Source organism: Mirounga angustirostris, unplaced genomic scaffold (genome assembly GCF_029215605.1).
Source record: "Mirounga angustirostris isolate CCGP_5_RB_7025 unplaced genomic scaffold, mMirAng1.0.hap1 SCAF_4, whole genome shotgun sequence".
Taxonomy (NCBI): Eukaryota; Metazoa; Chordata; class Mammalia; order Carnivora; family Phocidae; genus Mirounga; species Mirounga angustirostris.
Window position 1 is genome coordinate 91,707,001 of NW_026991712.1, and position 24,697 is coordinate 91,731,697.

The 24,697-nt window shown below is 39.6% G+C and overlaps 2 protein-coding genes across 9 annotated transcripts in view; one reads left to right on the top strand and one right to left on the bottom strand.

Moving 5' to 3' along the window:
• Positions 1–11,436, bottom strand: part of WDR3 (WD repeat domain 3) — a 36,557-nt gene extending 25,121 nt beyond the window's left edge. The window contains exons 1-6 of one of the 2 annotated variants that reach the window (XM_045896856.2): positions 11,324–11,436; positions 7,003–7,204; positions 5,814–6,023; positions 3,464–3,582; positions 1,436–1,514; positions 216–311 (exon numbers count right to left, since the gene is read on the bottom strand). In XM_045896856.2, coding sequence (XP_045752812.1) covers positions 216–311; positions 1,436–1,514; positions 3,464–3,582; positions 5,814–6,023; positions 7,003–7,173 — 675 coding nt within the window. In that variant the 5' untranslated portion in view covers positions 7,174–7,204; positions 11,324–11,436. The other variant, XM_045896855.3, reaches the window with a different exon arrangement.
• A 60-nt stretch (positions 11,437–11,496) lies between these two features.
• The window catches only part of GDAP2 (ganglioside induced differentiation associated protein 2), an 85,296-nt gene continuing 72,095 nt past the window's right edge, over positions 11,497–24,697 (top strand). For 5 of the 7 annotated variants that reach the window (XR_010410757.1, XR_010410759.1, XR_010410760.1 and 2 more), the window contains exons 1-3: positions 11,500–11,653; positions 19,882–20,124; positions 21,171–21,310. Coding sequence is in view for 3 of the 7 variants with exons in the window: in XM_054512660.2 (XP_054368635.1) it covers positions 19,949–20,124; positions 21,171–21,310 (316 nt within the window). In the remaining 4 variants the exon portion in view is untranslated. Of the gene's footprint in view, positions 11,654–19,881; positions 20,125–21,170; positions 21,311–24,697 lie in introns of all 7 variants that reach the window. The other 2 variants (XM_045896858.3, XM_064588563.1) reach the window with 2 other exon arrangements.

Sequence of the window (24,697 nt, forward strand, 5' to 3'; positions counted from 1 at the left end):
GAAGGTGTAAGCCTAAAACTATCCTTCCTCGAGCTCAAATAAATGAGGACAACTGAGCTAACAATGAAGAAAAAAATTCTGACTAAAAGTTTTAAAATTTCTTCTAGTATTATGGAAGTACTCAATAATTATAGCTAATTCAAAATTCAATGAACCTGTGACACTGCTGAAACACGGCACTGCCCGTGATCAAAAAAAAAACCAAAAACAATTACCTCCTGTAGATAGGCTATGTCCCAAGCCCTCAGCTCACTGTCGGAAGCCCCAGTGATGAGCCTCTTGTCTTCTGACACCAGCACCAACCCCCACACCTACAGAGTATAAAAAGATTCAAATAGTATGATTTTTAAGAGACTCCAGGATATATGATGTGACATTCCAAAAATCTAAGTAGACTGTGTGTAGTGAAATCTGTTTGACATTTGCAAAGCCTCATTTTAAGGTAACCCTTTCAAAATACAGTAAGAGAAATCTCGGAGTGCCTGGGTGGCTCAGTCGGTTAAACGTCTGCCTTCAGCTCAGGTCATGGTCCCAGGGGCCTGGGATCGAGCTCCACGTTGGGCTCCCTGCTCAGCAGGGAGCCTGCTTCTCCTCTCCCTCTGCCTGCCGCTCCCCCTGCTTGTGCGCTCTTTATCAAATAAATAAATAAAATCTTAAAAATAAAGAGAGAGAGAAAAATCTCACTTTTGGAAAGAAAACATGGCCTGTGGTAGAACTGTTGATTATGGAGTAAACTACAAGTTTCTCTGTAATTTCCTACCCTTAAATTTAGATAATGGCTGTTCAGCACAATTCCTAACTAGAAGCCACTCAAAGGATGATTTTAAGTCCGGTACTTCTTTGCTTTCAGCCATGCCCTGCAAATAAAAGGTACCCCATTGATGTCTATTGTATAATTTTCAGCCTCAAATATCTAAGAACAATGAAAAGAACAGTATTGTTGTGAATCAACAGTCCAAGAATAATTTGCTTTTCCTCGTCATTAATTGATGTTTTTGAGAGCCTGGTATGAACAAAGCATGGAGGAGGATGCAAAGATATAAAATACTCCCTGATCTCTATTGAAAACGTCTGCATTCGGGTAACTATTATAATGACTACGATTTGCTGTTTACAGGTCACGGGGCCAAGCACTGTACATAGAGCGTCAATAGACCTCCCTATCATCAAAAAGGTGGACACATTATTTAAAAACAATGAAACTCATGTTCGTGGATTAGAAACTTCTCCAAGGCCAATTTCTACTAAATGCCAGGGTAGCTGTTGTCTGCTCCAACAGCTAGTGCTCGCTCCCTCCACCACTCCAACCTGTCTCTCAAGACAGCACATGATGGTTACTGTGGGCAGTAAAAGCAAAGGGCCATGAGAGGCCCAGGGAAGAAAACCATCTTTTTGCCTTGCCATTCTTTCCCTGGGCCCGTGATCCTACATGTACCTCGGTTCGGTGGCCAACCATCGTTTTAAAGCAGTGCTGGGTATCAAGGTCCCACCATTTCACCATGGTATCTTTCCCACTAAAAAAAGAAACAGGAGAAAAATCTTATTAGAAAAAAATCAGTAAATGGTAGGTCAAGGACTCATGTGTTGCCTTCAAAAAAATATACGTAGCAACAATGTCTAATGCTACCACTCTACCTCACCTTTTCTTAAAAAGTAAAGAATCCTAACTTTCCATTATTAGGTAGAAAATACAATGTTTCACCTGTAAGCACAGAAATAACTACGAATTCAGAGTGTCACAGAACACAGACGCTTTTCTTAAAAAGTAAAGAATCCTAACTTTCCATTATTAGGTAGAAAATACAATGTTTCACCTGTAAGCACAGAAATAACTACGAATTCAGAGCGTCACAGAACACAGACGCTGACCTGTCACAGCACCCACATTCCCCCACTGTCTGACACAGAAATCTCTCACATCTCTTCTGCTCCCATCTCCCATGTCCAGGTGGTCCCCACATCCTGAAAACACCTCCTCTGGGAGGCCTTGACTCCTTCCAATCCATTTCTGCCCGCGAACCTGAATTTAAGTTCTACTGCCTGAACTATTTTCATAGCTTCCCATCCGGTCTTTGTCCATTCCTGTGCCTTCATTACATCCAATAAACTATCAGATAATCTCAATTGTTTAAACTTCCACTAGCTCAAGGTTCTCTATAGAATCAAAATCAGGCTCTTCAGCACCATTTTCAAAACTTGTCATTCATTGGCTCTGAGTCTCCCTGCCAATGAGCTCTCCTCTTCCCGCCTCAAATGCCCCTTCCCTGCTTCTTCACTAATATAAATCGAATATAATCCTCCTTCATGACTAAACTGGCAAAAACCAAAAACCCCACTTGTAAAGTCCTTCCTATACAATCCCACCTCACTGTGTTATTTCCTTTCTTTTACACAGTTGATCCCTGTACGATGAGGGGGCTGGTGGCGCCAAATCCCTCACCCCCAGTATAGTTAAAAATCCACACACACACACCTCTGATTCTCCCACAACAATAGCCTACTCTTGACCAGAAGCCTTACCAGTAACATGAACAGTTCATTCACACCTATTTTGCATGTAATATTCTCACAACAAAGTAATCTAAAGAAAAGAAAATATTAAGAAAATCATAGCAGAAAACACATTTACAGTACTGTACTGGATTTACTGAAAAAATAAACGCATACAAGTGGACTTGACCAATTCAACCCTGTTGTTCAAGGATCAACTGTTCCCTGGGCTAAATGTGTATATTCTTTTAGAACATTAGTCATTCTCTCACAAAATCTGTGTTATCTAACAACACACCAATGTGCCATCCCACAGGAACCAGCCCACCAATGGTATGGCACTCAGGGCTCCTTCATAACTGCTTCTGAATCATTACTATAGTTCTTCTAGTTACTGCTGGCAAACCTTAGGATCCCAAACTTTCCTGGGTGGCCATTCCTTAGGATGGATCATTATTATATCAGGTTGAAACATATGAAATTGCTGATATTTGACCTATCATGTTTGACCTGCACAAATGGAAATTTCATATGGTTCAACCTAATAGATGTTCAGAAGGTCTACAGAGAGAGTATGTCTGTTCTCAAAAGGCAGGCAACTCAAACACTTGGTATTCACCTCTGCTCACTGCTCCACATTCTGTTTTCCTGACTTTCTCAGGATCCAGAAAGCAGACAGTTCATTCTATAAATGACATGCCAAAGCTTAAGGACCGTGAAAAAGCTAAAACCAGAGGATATTAATGACATATCAGAAGAGAATTAAAAATGCTAGAAGTAACTCTATGGATAGCTTCTAGGGTACTACTGGGGAGAAGAGGGAAGGAGAGAGGAAAGCAGAGGGCAGAAGAAGCTAACACATGAGTCTGAGGGTAGTGTGGACGAATGAGGAAGGAATGACCCAAATTCTGTCTTTGAAACCCTCTCTGATGCATTTACATAGAAAAGAACTGGAAATGAAACTGTTATTTACCTAGTAACTAGCAGATTCTTTTCTCGTAGAAACAGTGCCTGTGTGATGGCGTCCTTGTGCCCCTTTAGACGGTAGAGGCCGCTTTCATTGATCACATCCCACACAATAGTATCTGTGTCCTAAAGGGATCAGATAATACAGAAGAATTTTCTTTACCTCATCAGGCCTCGACAAACAATACGATGTAATATTTTTATTACAAAGGTGATACGTAGTCCTTGTAGAAAATTTGAAAAGCAAACAGAAAAGTTTTGAGGGAATAGACAACAGTTAATTCCACCATCTATACTGCTCCAATTCAACATTCAGGTTATTTTCAGAAAACTGGGATCATGCTATTCATGTCATTTTATAACCCTCCCCCCTTTTTTCCCCATTATTTCAAAATATTTCCATTTTTCCATGTCCTTCCAGACCGTTCTCATTTTCAATGATCACAAAATAATCAATCCTAAGGATATACCATAATCCATTTAAACATTTTTCTACTTTAGCCATCTAGGTAGTTCCCAGTTTTCTGCTATTATAAATATGTGGAAGTGAACATTCTTGTACATAAATCTCCGTATATACCTCAGATCAGAATAAATACTAAAGAGGGAAATTCTTGGGTTAAAAGGTATTTCTATCTTTACAGTTTGCAATTCATCACAAGCTGATCTCTTTAAATTGCACCAATCTCTAGGTCCACCAGGGATATGAATGACAAGGCCAGTTTTCCCATCTCCTCAGCTCTGGATATCACTAGTTTCTCAAAAACCAGCTACAAATGTTGTCTCAGTAGTTACTGAATTTACATTTCTGAACACCAACGAGAAATTCTGTCCATGCTCTGTGGGGATTACTGGCCCCTTGTACCTCTCCTGAACTGCTAAGGCCTGTCTTTCGTCTTCCTCTGGGTCTTACTTTTTGTTTGATTGTTTCTAAGTTATTAAGAGATGAAGGATATTAATTCTTTTTATACTGAAAATATTAAATACTTTCTCTTTTTCAATGTCCTTTAACTTTTTTCCAGTTTCATTGAGAAATAATTGACATACGTTGCTGTATAAGTCTAAGGTATACATATAACATGATGCTAAATCCATCTTCTCATATAAATAGAATAAAAAGAAAAAAAAAAGAAGACTAAAGGAAAAACAATTCCTCCTTGTGATAAGAACTCTTGGAACTTACTCTTAACAACTTTCCTATTTCTTTTAAATGTACAAATGTTTTAAATCTAAATCTAATCTATCACTCTTTTTCTTTCTAATTTCTTTGCTGATATGCTTCAAGTCCTTTCCTACCCTGGTATCAGATAAATATTTACTTACATATCTTCCAGTTTACATAAAATATCTTTAATATGTAAGTCTTTAATCTGTGACTCATTTTGGTAGGTGGCATAAAGCTTTAACTTAAACTTCCCCCTACATAGCCAATTGTCTAAGCACTGTTTTAGAATTCATCATTTTTATACACACCAGAAACGTCATCTTTGAAATATAATTAGAAATAGGAAAGTGGATTTGTGTCTGGGATTCCCATTTGGTTGCAATAACCTACCTATTTTGTGTTGATAGATTAGTTTAACACATTTTAATTATGACTTCATAACGCATTTTAACATCTGAGACCTCCTAAAAAAATATCTAACTCTGAAAAAAAATAATCTACAGCCCTCTTTTATTATTCCTCTTTCCCAAATTTCTGGTGCTTTTGACTCATTTGTTTTCCATACACCCTTTTAAATAATTTGGTCATGTTACTAAAACAACAACAACAAAACTTCTTTGAGACACTTATTTACATTGCTGTACCTATATAAATTAACCAGAAAACACCAGCATCTTTGTCTTCTTGTTCAAGAACATGATTCGTATCTCTGTTCAGGTCTTCTGTTACATTCTTCAGTACAGTTTCATAGTATTTTTCTGTCACTTAATATACTATTGTAAATACAACCTTTTACATTGTATTTTCTAACTGATGACTCTGAGACATAGGAAAGCTACCAATCTTTATGGCAAAGAATGACCGTTTGTCTCTCCTTGTCCCATCTGGTTTTTTTTTTCCCCTTGTGTACTGTTTTAAGTGGCACTTCCATAATGATGTTATATAATATTTATCAGAGGCATCCTCATCTTGTTCCTATACTTAATAGGCTTTTATTAGAGAATGTGACAGGCAACAAAATGAACCTCCCAATTCACATTCATCCTTCTTTCCTCCATTTCCACCACCTATACTATTTTGTACATCGAAGACCCACTGTTTCACCCAACAGTTTATGCGAACAACCTGCTTCAGCATAAGCCTTACACTCGTTCACTAGATTAAAATCTGGGTACCTGATTCAAGGTCTTACCTTGGACCCGGAAGCCAGCCTGCCCCCTAGCTGATCATACTTCAAGGAAGTGATGGCTGCTTTGTGTCCATTGAAGGTCACATTTCCTTCTCCACTTAGGAGACTGAAGATTCGGATAGACCCATCCTCATAACCAACAGCTAAGTGTAGCCCATCTGGGGAGGGACATAAGCAAGTGACTTCTTGTTTAAGCCCCTGAAGGATGAGGATCTGAAATCACAGGAATCATAAACAATGTACAGGTAGAGTTAAGCACGTCGTCAAAGGAAATGTCTGGGAATAATTGGGGACAGTAAAATTAAGAGCATCAATAATTCTAAATCATTCTTATGAATAATAATGAAATTCTGCAATCCATCTCAAGTTCTTTCATATAGGAATTATTATTTGTACAGGGCAATGAAACATTCAAGAAGGGTTAAAATTATTTTCTCCAAAGCTCTACATTAGCAGAGTATGCACAAAAATTTCCCAAGCAATAAATTACTAAGTCCTTATCCTAAGTTAACACCAAATGATATTCCATAAAGGGTTATAAACGCATCCTTGCTTTAACTGAACCCCATCTTGAGAGAAACCAACCGGTAGGGCACTAGGGTGCTACATGGTTTATCCCCAAGAAACTGGCTAGCAACAAGTATCAAAGTATTAACCTCCTGGGAGTCACACAGTGACTGGGCAAGATCAAAATACCTGTATTTGGTGTGGTAGAAATGGTAGGCTTAGGGAACTCAGTGACACAAAAATATCAAAGCCTAGCTTAACAAACTTGGGCCTCCTCTGTATCAGTAAAAAAAAGGTTCTGCCAACACAGCTAAGTATTAGTCCTTTTAAACGCCTAATATTTTATAACTGGTTGTGAGGGCAACTAGAGGAACTTGAAAAATAAAGAACTGGTAGAGAAAACCAAACATGTCAGAATTGCGATTACAAATAATTACTCGTAAATACTACAAATGGATACCTAAGAAGTAAGCTCCTATTTGGTCGTGGTTTTCAGAATTTAGTGCAGAAAAACACAACAGAACCTGATACTTGGCTACCTAGACCCAACGAAGAAAGATTTCTCTTTCAGGGGCACATACGTTAAAAAAAAATCTGTGCATAATAAATCAGAGCTCTCCCACTCTGCCTCTCCATCCTCAAATACCTATAAATCCGTTACCAACCTAGTTGATCTCTGGCTTACCTTCTCTCCTTTCCTTAAGTCCCAGACGAAAACATGTTCACAGGCCGGTACCGCCACGTAGCGTCCTTTTTCACCACGAAGGGTCACAAAGACAATATTACCTTTTTGGCTGCCAATGAGGCCAAAGACCGCACTGGCAACATAGCGTAGGTACTGCTTCGTAAGCCCCATGTTAGAACGTCTGAAACTGCGAGTGAGGCAGCTGTACACACACACAAAGAAAAGTCAGCTCCTTGGGTACCTTGCTTCTGCTAGTCTAGCAAACACCACCGTGTATCATGTGATTAAAACTTGTGACTTTTGGGGCGCCTGGGTGGCTCAGTCGTTAAGTGTCTGCCTTCCGCTCAGGTCGTGATCCCGGGGTCCTGGGATCGAGCCCCACATTGGGCTCCCTGCTTGGTCCCTCTCCCACTCCCCCTGCTTGTGTTCTTGCTCTCGCTGTCTCTCTCTCGTCAAATAAATAAATAAAATCTTTAAAAAAAATTAAATAAAAAATTAAATAAAAGGGGCGCCTGGGTGGCTCGGTCGTTAAGCGTCTGCCTTCGGCTCAGGTCATGATCGCGGGGTCCTGGGATCGAGTCCCACATCAGGCTCCCTGCTCGGCGGGAAGCCTGCTTCTCCCTCTCCCACTACCCCTGCTTGTGTTCCTGCTCTCGCTATGTCTCTCTCTGTCAAATAAATAAAAAAAATCTTTAAAAATAAAAATAAATAAAAATAAATAAAAAATTAAATAAAAGGGGCGCCTGGGTGGCTCAGTCGTTAAGCATCTGCCTTGGGCTCAGGTCATGATCCCAGGGTCCCGGGATCGAGCCCCACATTGGGCTCCCTGCTCATCGGGGAGCCTGCTTCTCCCTCTGCCTCTGTCTCTCTCTCTCTCTCTGTCTCTCATGAATAAATAAATAAAAAATCTTTAAAAAAAAAAAAGGGGCGCCTGGGTGGCTCAGTCGTTAAGCGTCTGCCTTGGGCTCAGGTCATGATCTCAGGGTCCTGGGATCGAGCCCCGCATTGGGCTCCCTGCTCTGCGGGAAGCCTGCTTCTCCCTCTCCCACTGCCCCTGCTTGTGTTCCTGCTCTCGCTGTCTCTCTCTCGTCAAATAAATAAATAAAATCTTTAAAAAAAACAAAAACAAAAACTTATAACTTGTGACTTCTTAACCTTTGTTTACTCTGAGTAAAGCATTGACATAAATACCTGACATCATCATTTTGTATTTGCTATTGACTCAACATGTAAGCCCTCATTCCTCAAGTTTCAAATTGGTCACCTTGTCGTGCCCGCCTCACAAGTAACTGACATATGGCCTTAGTGCAGCTAAATAATTCACTACTGTTCATTTAACCACCATCAAATTTTTACACGGAGATTGAAAAGATTGAGTCGGAAAATATTTACAGTGAACAATTACTGTAATCCTACTACCCAGACAAGCGCCGTTTTAGACACTAGAGTGTTGAGTAAAATAAAATCCCCAACCTCGTGGCACACATCCAGCAGTGATTCTCAAACTCTAGTATGTATCCGAATCACCCGAGGGCTTATGAAAACAGATTGCCGGGAACCACGTCCACCAAAGCTCCACAGTGCCTATTCTGATTCAGTAGGTATGAGATGGGACCCAAGATTTTTCTTTCTAAGAAGTTCCCAAGTGATGCTGTGGTTGTGTGGTTCCTCACTTGGGAGAACTACTGTTCTAGTACATGTATGTCCTTCTTTGATTTCCAAATCAGGTCAGCCACCTACCCTTGGCACAGAAACGTGATACAGCAACATGGCAAATTATTTTTGAAAGATGCCTTAGTTCTCCTCTAAATCAAATTCACTGAAAACATGTTTATAGATAAAAGAGACAACAAGTGAAGGAGATACTAAGTCAAGCCAGTCTGGTCTTGATATGGAAGAGTGAAAAGTGCCCCAAACACCCATGCAACTTAAAAAAGACACAATACGAGACAGCAAATACACCCTTTTTTTGGGAAGCTGATTTTTGTTGTTGGTTTTTACTTTTGGTTTAATTCTACAGGGTCCATTTCTGATTACACTTGGTTTTAGCCTATCTTAACAAACAAATATTCAATGCCTAATCTCTTTAATATTTTCTTTTAGTAACCATTCATTTTTCCTCACCTAAGAACCAACAAAAGCCAGTTAAAAATCAAGGAAAGAATATTAACATGGTGATAACGCTGTTAGCCTAGGCCATTTCATCAACTCTTCCCTATTCCTTACTCCTCCAGCCCATTAACTATAGTTGCTCCTCTTGATAGTCTTTGGCCATCTATCAATTCTTTCCACAGTATTTTCCTTGGAGACTTCATATTGCATACCTAGGCCTAGGGACACCTACATCTCTATTTCCGTCCTGTTCATGTACGTGAATACCAATGATAAGAGTTCCAAAAACTTTCATGAGATACCCATTCAAATACCTTGCAGCATCATATCGAACATGGGTAAAACCGAACCTACCTCGCTTCCTGAACCCCTCATTTTTTTTCTTATTCTAAGATACACAATCCCCTTTGCCATTCAGGCTCATAAGCCTTGTAGCAAACTTTGGCTCATTAATAAAAAATATTATTAGAGGAGCCAAGACTTACAGAGCACTTACTATATGGCAACTTATTCAATGTATACACCTGAGTAAACGTATGCAGTTGTTTAATTACAAATAGCAACTGAGTTAACTAAAAGGGTTAACATGTGCAAAGCACTTAAGAGAAGCATCTAGGGGCGCCTGGGTGGCTCAGTCCATTGAGCCCCGGACTCTTATTACCATTGGGGTCATGATCTCAGCGTCATCAGATTGAGCCCCAAAGCAGGCTCTGTGCGCAGCGGGGAGTCTGCTTGAAATTCTCTCCCTCTGCCCCTCCCCCTGCTCATGCTCTAAAATAAATATTTTTTAAAAAGCATCTAGAGGGGCACCTGGGTGGCTCAGTCATAAAGCATCTGTCTTCGGCTCAGGTCATGATCCCAGGGTCCTGGGATTGAGTCCCACATCGGGCTCCCTGCTCAGCGGGAAGCCTGCTTCTCCATCTGCCTGCCACTCCCCCTGCTTGTGCTCGCTCTCTCGCTGTCTCTCTCTCTCTGTGTGTCAAAATAAATAAATAAAATCTTTAAAAATAAATTAAAAAAGTGAAAAGCATCTAGAATATTGTAAATATAAGGATAAAAAATTCTTCACAATAGGGCGCCTGGGTGGCTCAGATGGTTGGGCGTCTGCCTTCGGCTCAGGTCATGATCCCAGGGTCCTGGGATCGAGTCCTGCATCAGGCTCTCTGCTCCTTGGGAGCCTGCTTCTCCCTCTGCCTCTCTCTCTCTGTCTCTCATGAATAAATAAATAAAATCTTTAAAAAAAAATAAAAAAAAAATTCTTCACAATAACCTTACAAAGTAGGCGCTTTTCTTACCTCCATTTTACAGACAAGAAAACTAAGCAAAGAGATGTGCAATAACTAGCCCAAAATCATATACCCAGTTTTAAGTGCCAAAGCCAGGTTCCAATACAGTCAAATTCCAAAATTTCTTCTTTTAACCACTAAGCTAAACTGCTTCTTTGCCTCTGTCCTCTCTTTTGTCAGAAACTTCCACCTAATTCATCCGTTTTCTGAAGTAGGATTCTTTTCTCTCTTTCCACTTTCTGTTCCAGCTCTTTATCACTGGGTTCTTGTCAGGTTCGTTGGTTTCCTTCCTTTGTTCTGCCACCTTGCTTTCTTCATATTGTTCCTTTCACCTACAATAACGTGCACTGTCATGTCAACCTATTTTATTAAATCGGTGTTATCCTCTGAGGCCCACTTCCTGCGAGGCTAGACCATTCTCGCAGCCTTTTCTATTGCCTCAATATTTAAGGTATCTTCCATACAACTTGGCACTAGTCATTTGTGTCTCACGTGCACAGATCTGAACGCCTTTTGGAGAGAGGTCACGACCTTACCTTCTTCCGCGACCTACCATCCCTGCTTCCAATACCTACGGAGCCCGAGAACATGTTGTTATCTATGATGCACTGAGGGGCTGGGGCGTAGTAACAGACCTGTCAGACGTCCCTAACCCGAGTCTTCAGTCAGGACAGAGTGAGGGGGTGCTCCGCGCACCGATCATGCTGCCTGAGCATCCTCGGGAGACACGGTGCACGCACCAGCCCCCGGCGTTTGCGGGCGGCCACGGGGGACGGTAGGTTCCCAGTCGCCACCCTAGCAACCGGCCGCAAATGCCCCCGCCTCCTCTGCTGCTGGCGCCACGGGGGCCTCAGCCAGGACTACGCCACTAACTCTGAGCCGCAAGCAAAGGCGATCGAACGCCGTGCTCCTACAGCCCTTACCTCGGCCTCCACGAGGTTCCGAGCCTCCTGGACCCGCCCCCGGGACGAACCCCTTCCGGGTCCGCGTCGGGACCCACTTCCGCCCGGCGTTCCTTTTGCCTTCGAGGAGGAAGTGACGTAGGCGGTCTCTGGTTGGTGAGGACCCGCCGGTAGCGGAAGTCAGTGTTTCGCCACTCAAAGCTCTTGCAGCTGGTTGCTCCAGGCTCCTGGGACTTTGACTCGCCTGACCGTCGAGCTCCTGGCCAGGGGTGTCCGGGGATGCCGCTCTGACGCTTTCTACGAGGAGCTTAACCCGCCCTGCTGCCGCCCGGATGGGACCGCCGGAGTGCTGTAAGAAGTGGGACTGGGACCGGGGCCGGGAGGGAAGGCGGGGTGGAGCGGGGTGGGGGCGCGGCGGGAGGCTCTCGGACTCGGCCCGGACTGAGGGTGCGGACAGAGAGGGTTAGTGCTGTCCGCTCTCTGGAAGAATGAGCCTGCCGCTTCTTCCCCAGAGGTTAGTCGGGCTCCTCTGGCCCGCGGCGCTATCGGGGACGACTTATCGAAGAGAAGAGAGAGGGTAGGCGGACCTGGGCACCAGGGACAGTGGTGCTGTAGTCACTAGGAAGGCACGCGCCCTGATGCAGGCGGGATAGGGCGGCTGGGACCTTTGCGGGTTACAGTCCCAGGGTTGAGTTTATGTTGCCGCGCGTGTGGACCCGCCGTGCCACAAACTGAGAGCAGCTCGAGTCAGGGCTGGGTAAGGCGCTAAGCCCAAGATGCTGAGTCGTCTGGATCCCCGCAGTCCCTGGAGTGACATTGGTCTGGCTTTGTGTTTCCGCTCCCTGGCCACTTGAGGGGGAAGTGACCAGGGCTGACTCCTCCTTCCTTGGTAATTGAGGTTTGGGTGCTCTGTCACCAGGTAGAAATTAGCTTTTCTCTCTTGCAGCTCTGTCCGCTTCTATTCTTGGGCTGCATAGAAATGTTCAAAAATGAGTTCCGATGTCTGTAGTTGTGGAAAATTAAAGCTAACATATAGCTGTACAAAAGAAATAAGCCTCTGCCTTCAATTATTGAGCAAGATATCTGCAGCCAACCTAGAAATTAGACTTTTATCTAAATTATCTCGTTATTTTCAGACGTTTCTTGAGTTTTTCTTTTCTTTTTTTTCTCGTTTCTTGAGTTCTTAAGACGTGCAGCCAGTCTTCCATAGTCAAGAAAATTGCAGTAGTAGCGAATGGATATGATGAGACTGTAGGTAGATGTAGGTGTTTTGAAACAAGATTACTGTGGGTTGGATGAATGGGAAGGGAGGAAATTGTGGCAACAGACTATTGTTTCAGTAAGTTTCCTGAGGAAGGGAGCGTTTAGGTGGGTGTGTATGGTTAATATCTCCCATAGGAGATGTGCATTATATAAATATAGGGAAAAAACGTGTGCTTCAGTAGAAAACTGCATAATCTAGATTCTATCTAGAAAGCTGTTCCAAGAAAGCAATTTTACAACTCTGTGAACTATAGATAACTAATGTCAGTACTAAATATTTTTTGTCTATAGATGTGCAGATTCTGTCCTCTTAGAGATTCAGTGGAAGTTGCCTTCTTGTACATTCATTTCAGTATTTCTGATCTATTAATGTGTTCAATTTTGGGATTCCTTTTATCTGTCACCTGACGGGTTCTCTCTGAGTTAAATAAAATGTTGAACACATTTTTGTTTTTATATTTGAATGAGTCATGATTTTACTTAAAAAAATTCCTTTTAATGTTATGAAATATTATGGGAAGGGACAATCACAAATGGAAAAAATAATTTTAATAAGAGTTGGTGTAAGAGCACCTATGTACCAAGATAATGCATCTTATAAAATTCCCAAATCATACAGTTTTTAAAAAGTATAACCCTAATTTCTAATTTAAGTTTCAAATTGTTCAATTTATTAATACTTATAATTAAGACGTAGTAAACTTCTTTTAATATGAAGGTGGTACTACAGACTCACCATTGGGGCCTGTGCTCTGGATGTTCTTGAATGACCGTGTTAAATTTGACCTAGACCATTGATATTGCTTAGAAATATTTTTGTTTTACTGTATTTATTGTTGACATATCTAGCTGCTTCAATTTGTTTTTTCCACCTAAGTAACTTTAAAAAAGGTTATTTCCATTTGCATAGGATGATTTTTAAATATTATAATAGATTTGATGTTGGGATGGAGTATTATACATAAATATCTAATGTGCCCTGAAGTTTTAAATATTGAAATACACGGCATAAAGAATGGTAAACCTGTAATTTATCTCTTTATACTTTTATCCAGGCCTGTCTAACCAATGTAAGCATTTTGAAGAACAAGCAAACAGATTTAAAGTTCCTGCTTTTCTATTAAATGATACCATTTTCTTTTTATCCAAACAAAAACCAGGTTATACTGAGACCGTGATCCAGGGTATTCTGTCTGACTCTGCTTAGTCTTGAACAATAAAAATCTAACCTCTCTAGCCAATCCAATTATTCATATAAAGAATTATTTAGAGGACTTCTTTTTTTATTTTTTATTTTTTTAAAGATTTTATTTATTTGACAGAGACACAATGAGAGAGGGAACACCAGCAGGGGGAGTGGGAGAGGGAGAAGCAGGCTCTCTGCTGAGCAGGGAGCCCTATGCGGGGCTAGATTCCAGGACGCTGGGATCATGACCTGAGCTGAAGGCAGACGCTTAACGACTGAGCCACGCAGGCACCCCTAGAGGACTTCTTAAACTAAAAGACTGAGAGATTTGTTTAAAAAAAAAAAAAAAAATGAGTACTTAACCTAAATGTTTACAATATTTGAGAAAAAAGACAAGCCGCAGGGTAATGAGAATGGTTTATACTCATTACGGGTTTGGATTATAAAGGATATATAGAGAGTTCTTTTTGTCTTTAGGTCTTCAATCATGAAGATACTGAAGGTAACCCTTAACATAGTATGGCTAAGGAAATAGATATGATCTATTCTGGAATCTTCTGATTGTCTCATGTAGATTTTTTGATCTTGGACATAGATGTCTTGTCTCAGGAGCCTTTAATACTAAGGTTTAGTGTTTGCTTTTGAACCTGTTCAAAGTACAGAACTGATTAACTGATATTCAGTGGAAAGTCTTGCTTTAGCTATAGATTACTGTAGCTTTTCCCCCCTCCCTCACCTGAGCACTCTGTCTTCTTTCTATCATTGGGATTCTTAATCTGAGTCTGGGAACCTTCTCAAATTTATTTGTAACTCTGCTTGTATGAGCTCATCATGTGCTCACATTTTGGATGGTAAAAAGGTCCTGACCTCTTAGGTGATTCTCAAAGGGTCTGTGACCCCAAGAATGTTAAGAACCACTATACCTTAAGCATCAGAGATCAAATTTTCCTGCCTAGCTTGGCTTTGCTGTGTTGGAGACGAGGGGAGATTTAAATCTCTTTTTGGTGAGAAGAATCAATTTCAGCTTATAGATGGAGCTGAAAAAGAATTTTCCCTTTATTAAATGTCATGACACTTTCTATATAATGCCATTAAACTTCGAGAGCCCTGAACTGTATTTATTACTCATTAAGTACCCAATATCTTATGGGTCACAATGACTTTTAAGATCTGGGAAGAAGGGCCCACAAATTATGCAGACAAGATGTGATTAGAGATACAGGAGAACCACCAGTAGTGTACTGTCAAAGAAGATAATAGAATTTCAGAGAAAGAATGATCAGTAGTTAATGCAACTAAAATTTGATTAGTTCCTGGATTTGACATTTGGACATTTGGTCAATCATTGCTAGACATTGAAAGAGCAGTTTCAGCATTGTTAACAGAGATGGAAGCAAAACTGCAGTAGGTTGAATAAATGGGAGAAAAGGAAATAGAGCTGCAAAACAAATTATGCTTTAATGTTAAATGGTGGAATGAGGAGTTTTCATTGGTGTCTGAAGAAGAAATGGGGTAGGAGAGTTTTTTGAGAATAAGAGAACCAAGGGGAAGGAGAGAGTAGATATAGTGAAGGGAGAGTTACAACATTCTCTTATAAGAGAGCTGGTGAAGTGGAGTAAAATGCGTAAATGAAGGCAGTTTGGCAGGTTTAAAGTGTGGCTCCCAGATGTGCTCTTACCTCTGTAAAACTCTTCTACTTTTGGTCTTAACTGTCACTTTGTGGAAGAGACATTCTCTGCTTCTCCAAATCTAAATTAACTTTCCACCTTGTTCTTCTTTACAGAACACTTCTCACAGATTTTAACTATGTATTTATTTCTGTGATTATGTATATTTGTGTGATTTTTATGAGTCTGTTTCTTCCATTAGAGTCTCCGTACCTAATAATGCTTGAATAAATGAATGCGTGGAACAAATAAGCATTTATTATCTTGCAATTTCTATGGGTCAGGAATTCGGTAGCAGCTTAGTTTTGTGGTTCTGGCTCATGAGGGTTTCTCATGAGGTTGCAGTCAGGATATCAGCTGGGCTGAAGTCATTTGAAGCCCAACTAAGGCTAGAAGATCCAAGGTGATTCCTTCACCTGCCTGGGCATTGATGCTGGTTGTTGGCAGGAACCCTCAGGTTCTTCCCATGGGGACCTCTCATGGGCTGCTTGAGTGTCCCACATCATGTGAGCTAATTTCCCCAGAGCAAGCACTCCAAGAAAGAGCACAATATCTTTTATGACTCATCCTTGGAAGTCATATACTGTCATTTCTGCGGTATCCTGTTGGTTACATGGGTCAGCCCTATTCTCTGTAGGAGGCAGCTATACAGGGGCATAGATATCAGGAAGCAGGTATCATTGAAGGACATCTTGGAGGATGTTAACCACAGATGCTATATGTATAGCATAGAGAGTCACCCAAGAATTCTTAAAACAGTTTCCTAATGGTGTTGATGGAGGGCCCAGCTGACATTGAAAAACATGCATTTGTCTTGGCAGCAGACAGGATAATTACTGATTGGTTTTTTTTTTTCCCTAGTCGCATAAGAGCAGAATTAGAGAAAACAGATGTTGGATTGATCTAGGTATTAGGGATTAACAAGTCATTTCAAGGGCAGACATTGAGATAAATAACTGTATCTTAATTCAGCAATTTGTGTTTGGTTTTTGGTGCTCATTAGAGTCTTTGACAGCAAGTGTTCTAGTCTCTGTCATACACGGAGACATACCTTTATCTCAACAGCGGTGTAGGTGACTTCCACATTGGCTCTGAGAAAGCTATAACAACTTTTATTGTGTTTTGCTTTGTGCCAGATTATATCACTTAATCCTCACAATAACCCTAGGAGTGTATTATTCTTATTTTTGAAATAAGGAAACCCTGGCTTATAGTCAAGGATAACCTAGCTTTTAGGTCCTAGACCTAAACTTAGGCCTGCTGATAACAGAACCCCAGCTCTCACATTGCACCACCCTTCCTCTCTCCCACAGTATAATTGCATGTGGAAATATTTATCTCAAAATACTAAAGAAGCCGGATTCAAAATTGTACCTACAGTATGATTTCACCTATCATAGAAAAAAGATAGGAACTCTATTAAAATTTGGGAGTTTTTCCTTTCTTAACTTTTTTTTCTTAAATGTCCTGTGAGTATTACTTAGAAAAGTTATTTAAAAAAGTAATTTTGTCCTGAAAGTTAGCACTTGAGTTTGCAAAATGAAAACAAAATTTAATGTTTAATGGAATTTTTTATATTATAGTTAAAAAGTTTTAACATGGGGTGCCTGGGTGGCTCAGTTGTTTAAGCGTCTGCCTTCGGCTCAGGTCATGATCCCAGGGTGCTGGGATTGAGTTCCGCATCGGGCTCCCTCCTCAGCAGGAATCTGTTTCTCCTTCTCCCTCTGCCCTTCCCCCCTGCTCGTGCTCTGTCTCTCATGCTCTCTCTCTCTCAAATAAATAAATAAAATATATTTTTTTAAAGTTTTAGCATGAGTCATTGTCCTCAAAAATCTGTGAATAATTTTTTAAAGTATGAATTTCTGTGAAGTGTCATTCCATTGAGCTTCAGGCAGTTTAGCCATGAAAAATGAATGTAGTCTCTATCTGTCCTCTATTCAGCTTGTCCAGCTCAGGTTTGAATACTTTTTAACAAATCAACAGATCTCGTGGTTGCCTCTAGTTTCAAAGGCCAATTGGATGGACTAAACACCAACTTCTAGATAAAATTAGTTTCTTTATTTCAAAATAATTTCAAAAGAGTTTTTTTGTATCAAATAAGAATAATCCACTTATACAGTTTTATCATGGTATAATTTCTAAGGCCTTTCAGAAATTGTTAAATAAATGATCACATTTCCTGCTGCACGGTTGCTGGTGCAGGAATTAACATATTGTGCCTGATCCATGGTTCATTCCACTTAGTATCTCACATTTCTCAGCAAGAAACACCAAGGAATTAGATGTAGAAAGGTGTATTTGTTCTCCTTGCCTCTAACAACAGACAGGATCACACAGAAAAACTTCTCTTAACAGGAAGTTCACATGCCAGCTTTCATTCCTGATCATCTGTCTGCTCGGTGTTACCGGTGATGATCTCTACCTTAGCAAACCCACACTGATCAATCGACAGTCCTGTTACTCAACATTTCAGTAGCATTTACTGATCCTTCTCAAGCACTGCTCAAAATACTTTCTTCACTTTGCTTTTAGGCTGCCATACTTTCCTGGTGTTACTTCCTGTCTTATCAGTCCTCTTTAGCTCATTTTTTTTTGACTTGTCCTCTTTTCCAGCCTGTAAGTTTTGCCTTAGGACTCAGCCCTCCAGTCTCTTTTCTCCACTTGCATTGTGTCTCTTGGTAATCATATCCAGTTCCCGTAGCCTTAAATACCACCCAAAGGCTGAGTCTTCCATATTTATGTGTGTGGCCCGACCTCTCCTCTGAGCTCTAGCCTCATATAGCCAATTGCATGTCTGACATCAATACTTGGCCAAATGAGGGGCATCTCAAACTTCACACATGCAAAAACACAGGAGGAAGAATGACCTTGATTGTCACTGTGCCGCACAGCCTACTCCAGCCTCCCCCTTCCCTGTAAATAGAATTAGCATCTACTCAGTTGCTCAAGCAAGAAATCTAGGAGTTACCTTACCTTTGATTCTGTTCTTTTCCCTCACCATTCATATTCATTTAGCAAGTCTTGTTGACTCTACCTTCAAAATACATTCCAAATCCAACCATTTCTCCTCACCTTCGTCACCGTCTCACCTAAATCTACAGTCATTTTCTGCACATCTCTGGTTGTACTCTCACCCCTACTGGATTTCACTGTAGCTAGAGTAATCTGACCAAGTGTTATTTATATTAAGTCATTCCCCCTATCAAGATCCTGTAACAGCTTCCCCCCATATTTACAATAAGACCAAACCTTCTTATCAGGGCTTACACACTGCATCATCCAGCCTTTCCCTCTCCCATCAACCTCATCACCTACCACTCATTACCTAAGCTTATTCTGTTCTATCCAGATCAGTTTCCTCGCCCTTCCTGGGATACACCAAGCTCCTTCCTGCCCTTTGGGCCTTTTCTCTTACTATTTCCTCTGTCTGAAACACTCTGCAGGGCTTCATATGGCCTGATCTCTCACTTTGTTTAGCTCTCTACTCAAATAGCACCTTTTTTCTCATAATACTTACTGCTTCCAGTCATTCTGTTGGATACCTGCTTGCTTGTTTGGTTATTGTTTATCATCTCCTCTCCAGGAAACATTAGCTCAGTAAGTGCACGGACTTGCTCTGTCTTATTCACCAGTGTATCCCCAGTGCCTAGAACAGTACCTGACACATAATAGATGCTTACAAAGATTTGTGAATGAATGAATCTACATTTTACTGAAACAGCTATCTGACTTCTTGGCAAATTAAATATCCTTACTTCTCTTTGTAATACTTGATACTGTGTGTCTTCCTATCACCCTCCTCTTCTAATTTCTGTATTTCCGTACAGCCAATATCCTACTACATCAGTGTCTCATGCCACATCTTATAAATTGTCTAATCCTGTTAATTCTCCCTTTATATGTTGCCTCTCAAATCCATGCCTTCTTCTCCATCGGCTTCTCCCACTAAATTTAAACTTTTATTGTCTCTTACTACTTGATTGCAGGAACCTCCCTGCTTCTCATTTTGTCTTTTCAGTTATCATTGAGTAAGATCTTATCTCCGTATTATTATTTGACTGAACTCTTTACTTTTTTTGATTGAACTCTTTAAATTGTCCATATTATTTATCTTTATATCTGTTGCAGCACCTAGCAAGCTCCCCTCCCCCAATAGCAGACATTCAGTGAATGTTGAATGAATTGTCCTGTGTTTATGGGAAGTAGAACTGGTGGGCCATGTGGTTATTTTAATGGCTGTGATTCTTTGAAAAGAATTTGTGCTGAAATAATCTCCCTTTCTTCCTGTTTTAGAGAAGCTACTGCAATTCTTTGTTACATATTGGTTTTTATGGAGTATTTTAAGTGACTAATCATACAATGTCCTATTAGAGCATTTCACAGTAGAGATTTGTTTTTTTGATCTAAGACGTAAAATAGTATCTGTACTTCTCTATTAAAACAGTTCTTTCTTTTCTTTTAAGCTAAAGTCTGCCGTGAATATTGAATTGCTGAGGAATTTGGGGAAAGACAAGCTGAAGTTCCCATTCCATGGATCCCTTGGGTGCACCTTCCCAGTTTGTGGATGTGGATACACTACGAAGCTGGGGCGACTCATGGGAAGATGAATTAGATACTTCTGATACTGCAGCTGAAACGTTTCAGGAAAACACTATTAGATCACCTTTTCTTTACAATAAGAATATCAATGGGAAAGTGGTTCTTTGGTAATTCTTTGATTAAATCATATCATGATGTAATAACACTCTGATAATTTCTTCTAAACTTTTTTTTCCCATAATTTCTTCAAAACTCTTCTTTGTAAGCCCTAGCATTGTTGATATATTATTTTGCTTATACTTACGTTTTATTGAGGTATTGTTGACATAACAATAAACTGCACATTTTTAAAGTGTACAGTTTGGTGAATTTTGACATGTATGTATCCATGAACCTGCTCTCTCACTTTGATCACCACAATCAAGATATTACTATTAGTAGTAATACCTTTAAAAAAAAAAAGCTTTATTGAGGTATAATTCATATATCACACAATTCACCTGTTTAAATTGTATAAGTCCATAATTTTTCGTATATTTATGAAGTTGTATGACCATCGCCACAGTCAATTTTAGAACATTTTCATCACCCCAAAGTCCTGTTCCCACTAGCAGTCATTCCCCATTTCACCCATCTCTCAGCTGTAGCCAACCACTAATCTACTTTCTCTGTGTATAGATTTGTATATTCTGGACATTTCATGTAAATGGAATCAATTTTGACTTAGTGTAACATTTTGAAGGTTCATCCATGTTGGAGTGTGAATCAGTACTTCATTCCTTTCTATGGCCAAGTAATATTCCATTGTATGGATATACCTATCACATTTATCACTTTATCAATTCATTAGTTGATAGACATTTGGGTAGTTGACACTTTCTGGCTATCATAAATAATGCTGCTGTGGTAAACTCTTGAAAGCAACCACTTTTAGCTATATAAGCATTCTATTACAGTGAAAGAGAAATGCAGAAGCAAAGGAGTAACGTGAGGGTTCTGTGGGTTTCAGGGTTGTAGCATTTGCACTGAAGTTCTAAGATGCCAGATTAGTCTTCCTGAGTCCAGAACTACTTTTCTACTGTTGCTTAAGCTTGTGAGCTACCAAACCAACGTTGTAAGGGGAGTGAGGATAGAATATTTTGAAAGAATTAGCAGTTAGCTTTCTTATCTCCCTCCTCTTCCCCACTTGTTCATTTGTTTATCATTTCCTCAGGAAAGGAGATGTGGCATTACTGAACTGTACAGCCATTGTGAATACCAGCAATGAAAATCTTACAGATAAGAACCCTGTGTCAGAGAGTATCTTCATGCTTGCAGGACCTGATTTGAAGGAGGACCTCCAGAAACTTAAGGGTGAGTGAGGTTTCCTAGGTATATTATTGCTTAGGAAACGTTTATTTTTGATATTTGAAGAAGCATATTTTGCTTTTAGTGAGAATACTAAGTAGATGTAGCTGTTTTGTTATTGTTTAAACTTCATAAACACAGCTTTTGAAAACCCCACATTGTGTTAGAAGCAGAACACTGAGACTTTACTCTCAGTAAACTCCTGTCATGTTCTCGAATTTGAAAATGACAACCACTATAGCCAGTTAAATCTTTGGTAGTGTTTTCTTGGCTGTATATTTTTCTTGCACTAATAAGCCCTGTGAAACAACTTATCCTTTCTCTAAACTGAAAAATTTTATCATGATTTGATATTGATAGAGAATTTTTCATATACCTCGTGGAAGGCAGTTGTTGCACTTTGGAAACGTAATTAACTTATTGATAAAACCAAAATGCATTGTAAGAGCAAAATATATTCTCAATTAATTTTGTACTTGCTCCTTTTTTCTTAACCAGAACATTCTTCTGAGAATATTTCATTGGAAATGGGGACAGGAAGAGTTCTATTAGTTCAGCATCTTATTTACTTTATCTGCATTCATTTTCTTAAATTACCAACCTGACAAACCAGGTTACTGTTATTTGAGCCCAAATAGAATATTGTGAAATTCAGTCATCCCATTTTATAAGAAGTATTTATGAAATACAGCAATGTTTCTTAAAATGTAAACAACAAATCTCACCTGTATAAAATCTTGATTTCTTTGACCTCTACCATTTAACAATGAAAACTGGTTTCTAACCTAATAAGGATATTAGAATTTGAACAGGAATACATAATAATGCTGACTCTATGAAAGAGGGGATAGAGAAGAATTACATTATCTGATCAAGAAGCTGAACTCTATGATGGCAGAAGGAGGGGAAAAAAAGCCCTCAACCTAAAAACATGATACCATGAAGAACATGTAGAAATTAGAAAATGTAGTACAGATAATACTGAGAAGTTCTTTGATAAAGGTAATAGAGAAGCTTGTCTGGAAAAATTCCTTATGGCCTGTGCGTGTGTATGTGTGTGTGTGTATTCTCATACCTTAGAGCTGGACTTGGGGATAAGAAAAAGGAAGTAATAAAATTTAATACAAGGATACAAATGAAACCTCAGAATTTAACAGCATGTGTTTGAGAGCCTCTGAGCAGGAGTGCACGTTATAACTCTGCCCTTCACTAACGGTGTAATGTAAAACCAATTAACTTCACCTCTGGGCCTGAGTTTCCTTCTCTCTAAAATGGGCAGTTTCCTACACATAAAAGGGCTCAGTGAGTATTTGAGGATGGAAACAATATCATGAAAACCAAATTAAATAATGAACATTAAGCGCTAGGCACATTCTAAGTGTTTAGTGTAATTGCTGGCGTTAGCTATAGGCCTCAGTTGTTTGATAAGTCAGTGCCAACCTGCGGGCATCTTCAGTAACAACTTCATAAGTGATTACAAAGTGTGACTTCCCAAATTTTCTGTGTGATAGAAAGCTGAGAGGAGTTAATAAGGAGATTTTGGGTGTTAGACCAAAGAATTTTAAATATTCTGAACTGACTGGAAGTATGAGCCAAAAAAAAAAAAAAAAAAAAAATTTGACAAGGATGAATATAAAAGTCTTGCAATAAGTTTAAAACCTTAATTATCCAAATTCAGGATGGGGAAGCCCAGTTTGACAACCCTTATTATATAAGAAAGTATTTACTGTTGGTAAAATGGCATTATCATTCAGTCCATTTTTCATTTTTCATGCAAAAAGCTTCAGGGTTAACGCTTTCCTCCTCCTTATCTGCCACATAAAGTTTGTCATCATGCCATAAATGTATCTTGAATCTCTTTATCACCACTGGCTCCAAATTTGCCTATCGTGCCGTCATCCCCTCTGTGGACTATAGCCATGGCTTCCCTTTCAGCTGGTCATTCTTCTTTACCTAAATCTCTTTTCCATATACAGGAAGCATTGCTTTTTAAATTGTAAATCCCTTCTTATTGCTTCTCTGCTTTGAACCACGTAGCCCTCCCATTACACTTAAAATGCAAACTCCTTAAGCTGATTCCCCAAGGACTTGCAAGGTCTCAGTCACTTGCCTCCAGGCTCCTTTCACAGCCCCTGTTCCCTTCCTTAACATTGAACCAAACTGATCTCCAGTTGCTATGTTTAGCTCCTTTTCAATTTCGCATATACTTTGCTCTTTCTCTCAGTTTTTAACTCTTATTCTTAAGTCTTTGCTTATATCTCTTCCTCAAAGCACTGTTCTGTTTACTTCAGAATTGGCCAGTCTCCCCATGATATATGCTCCTAGCCTGTAGTACTTCTTTTTAGGGCTCTTATCACAATTGTAATTTCATAAATTGTTTACCTGATGACAATGTTCCCATTAAACTTTGGCCTCCATGAGGACAGAGACTGTATGTCTTATTGGTCTCCATGTGTTCTGTAACAAGAATAGTGGAGGCATCCTTTAAGTAGCAGATGAATGACTAGAAATTTTCTGGGATTTTAACTAACTAGACTCAGCGGTGATAATGTCTCATTTCTACTGAGAACACTAACATCAGATTATATCACTAGAAATACAGCATCATAGAGGAAGGTAATTTGTTATCAGCTTAAAATAGACTATTATGTATATAAGATGTTTTATGTAAGCCTAATGGTATCCACAAAGAAAAAAACCTTTAATAGATATACAAAAGATAAAGAGAAAGAAATTAAAGCATACCAGTAAGAAAAGCAAATCACAAAGGAAGACCGCAAGAGAGGAACAAAGGAACTTAAAAAAAAAAAAAAACAAAAACCCAGGAAGCAATTAACAAAAGGGCCATAGTAATTCTTTACCTAGCAATAATTACTTTAAGCATAAAAGGACTAAATTCTCCAGTCAAAAGACACAGAGTGGTTGTTGGATTAAAAAAAACAGATCCAACAGTATAGTGTCTATAAGAGATTCACTTTAGCTTTTTAATGACACGCATAGGCTGAAAGTGAAGGGATGGTAAAAGATATTCTGTGCAAATGGAAACCAAAAGAGAGCAGGAGTGGCTATACTTACGCCAGGTAAAATATACTTTCAGTCAAAATTGGTCACAAGAGGTAGAGAAGGTAACTATATGGTAATGAAGGGGTCAGTTCATCAAAGGGATGTAACAGTTGTAAATATGTATGTACCTAACATTGAAGCACCTAAATAAATATTTAAAGTAATATTAATTGACCTAAATGGAGAAACAGACAGCAATACAGTAATACTTGGGGACCACAGAATACCACTTTTCAACACTGGATAGATCATCCAGACAAAATTAATAAGGAAACAGAGGGCCTGAATTATACTATAGACCAAATGGACCTAATAGACATATACAGAACA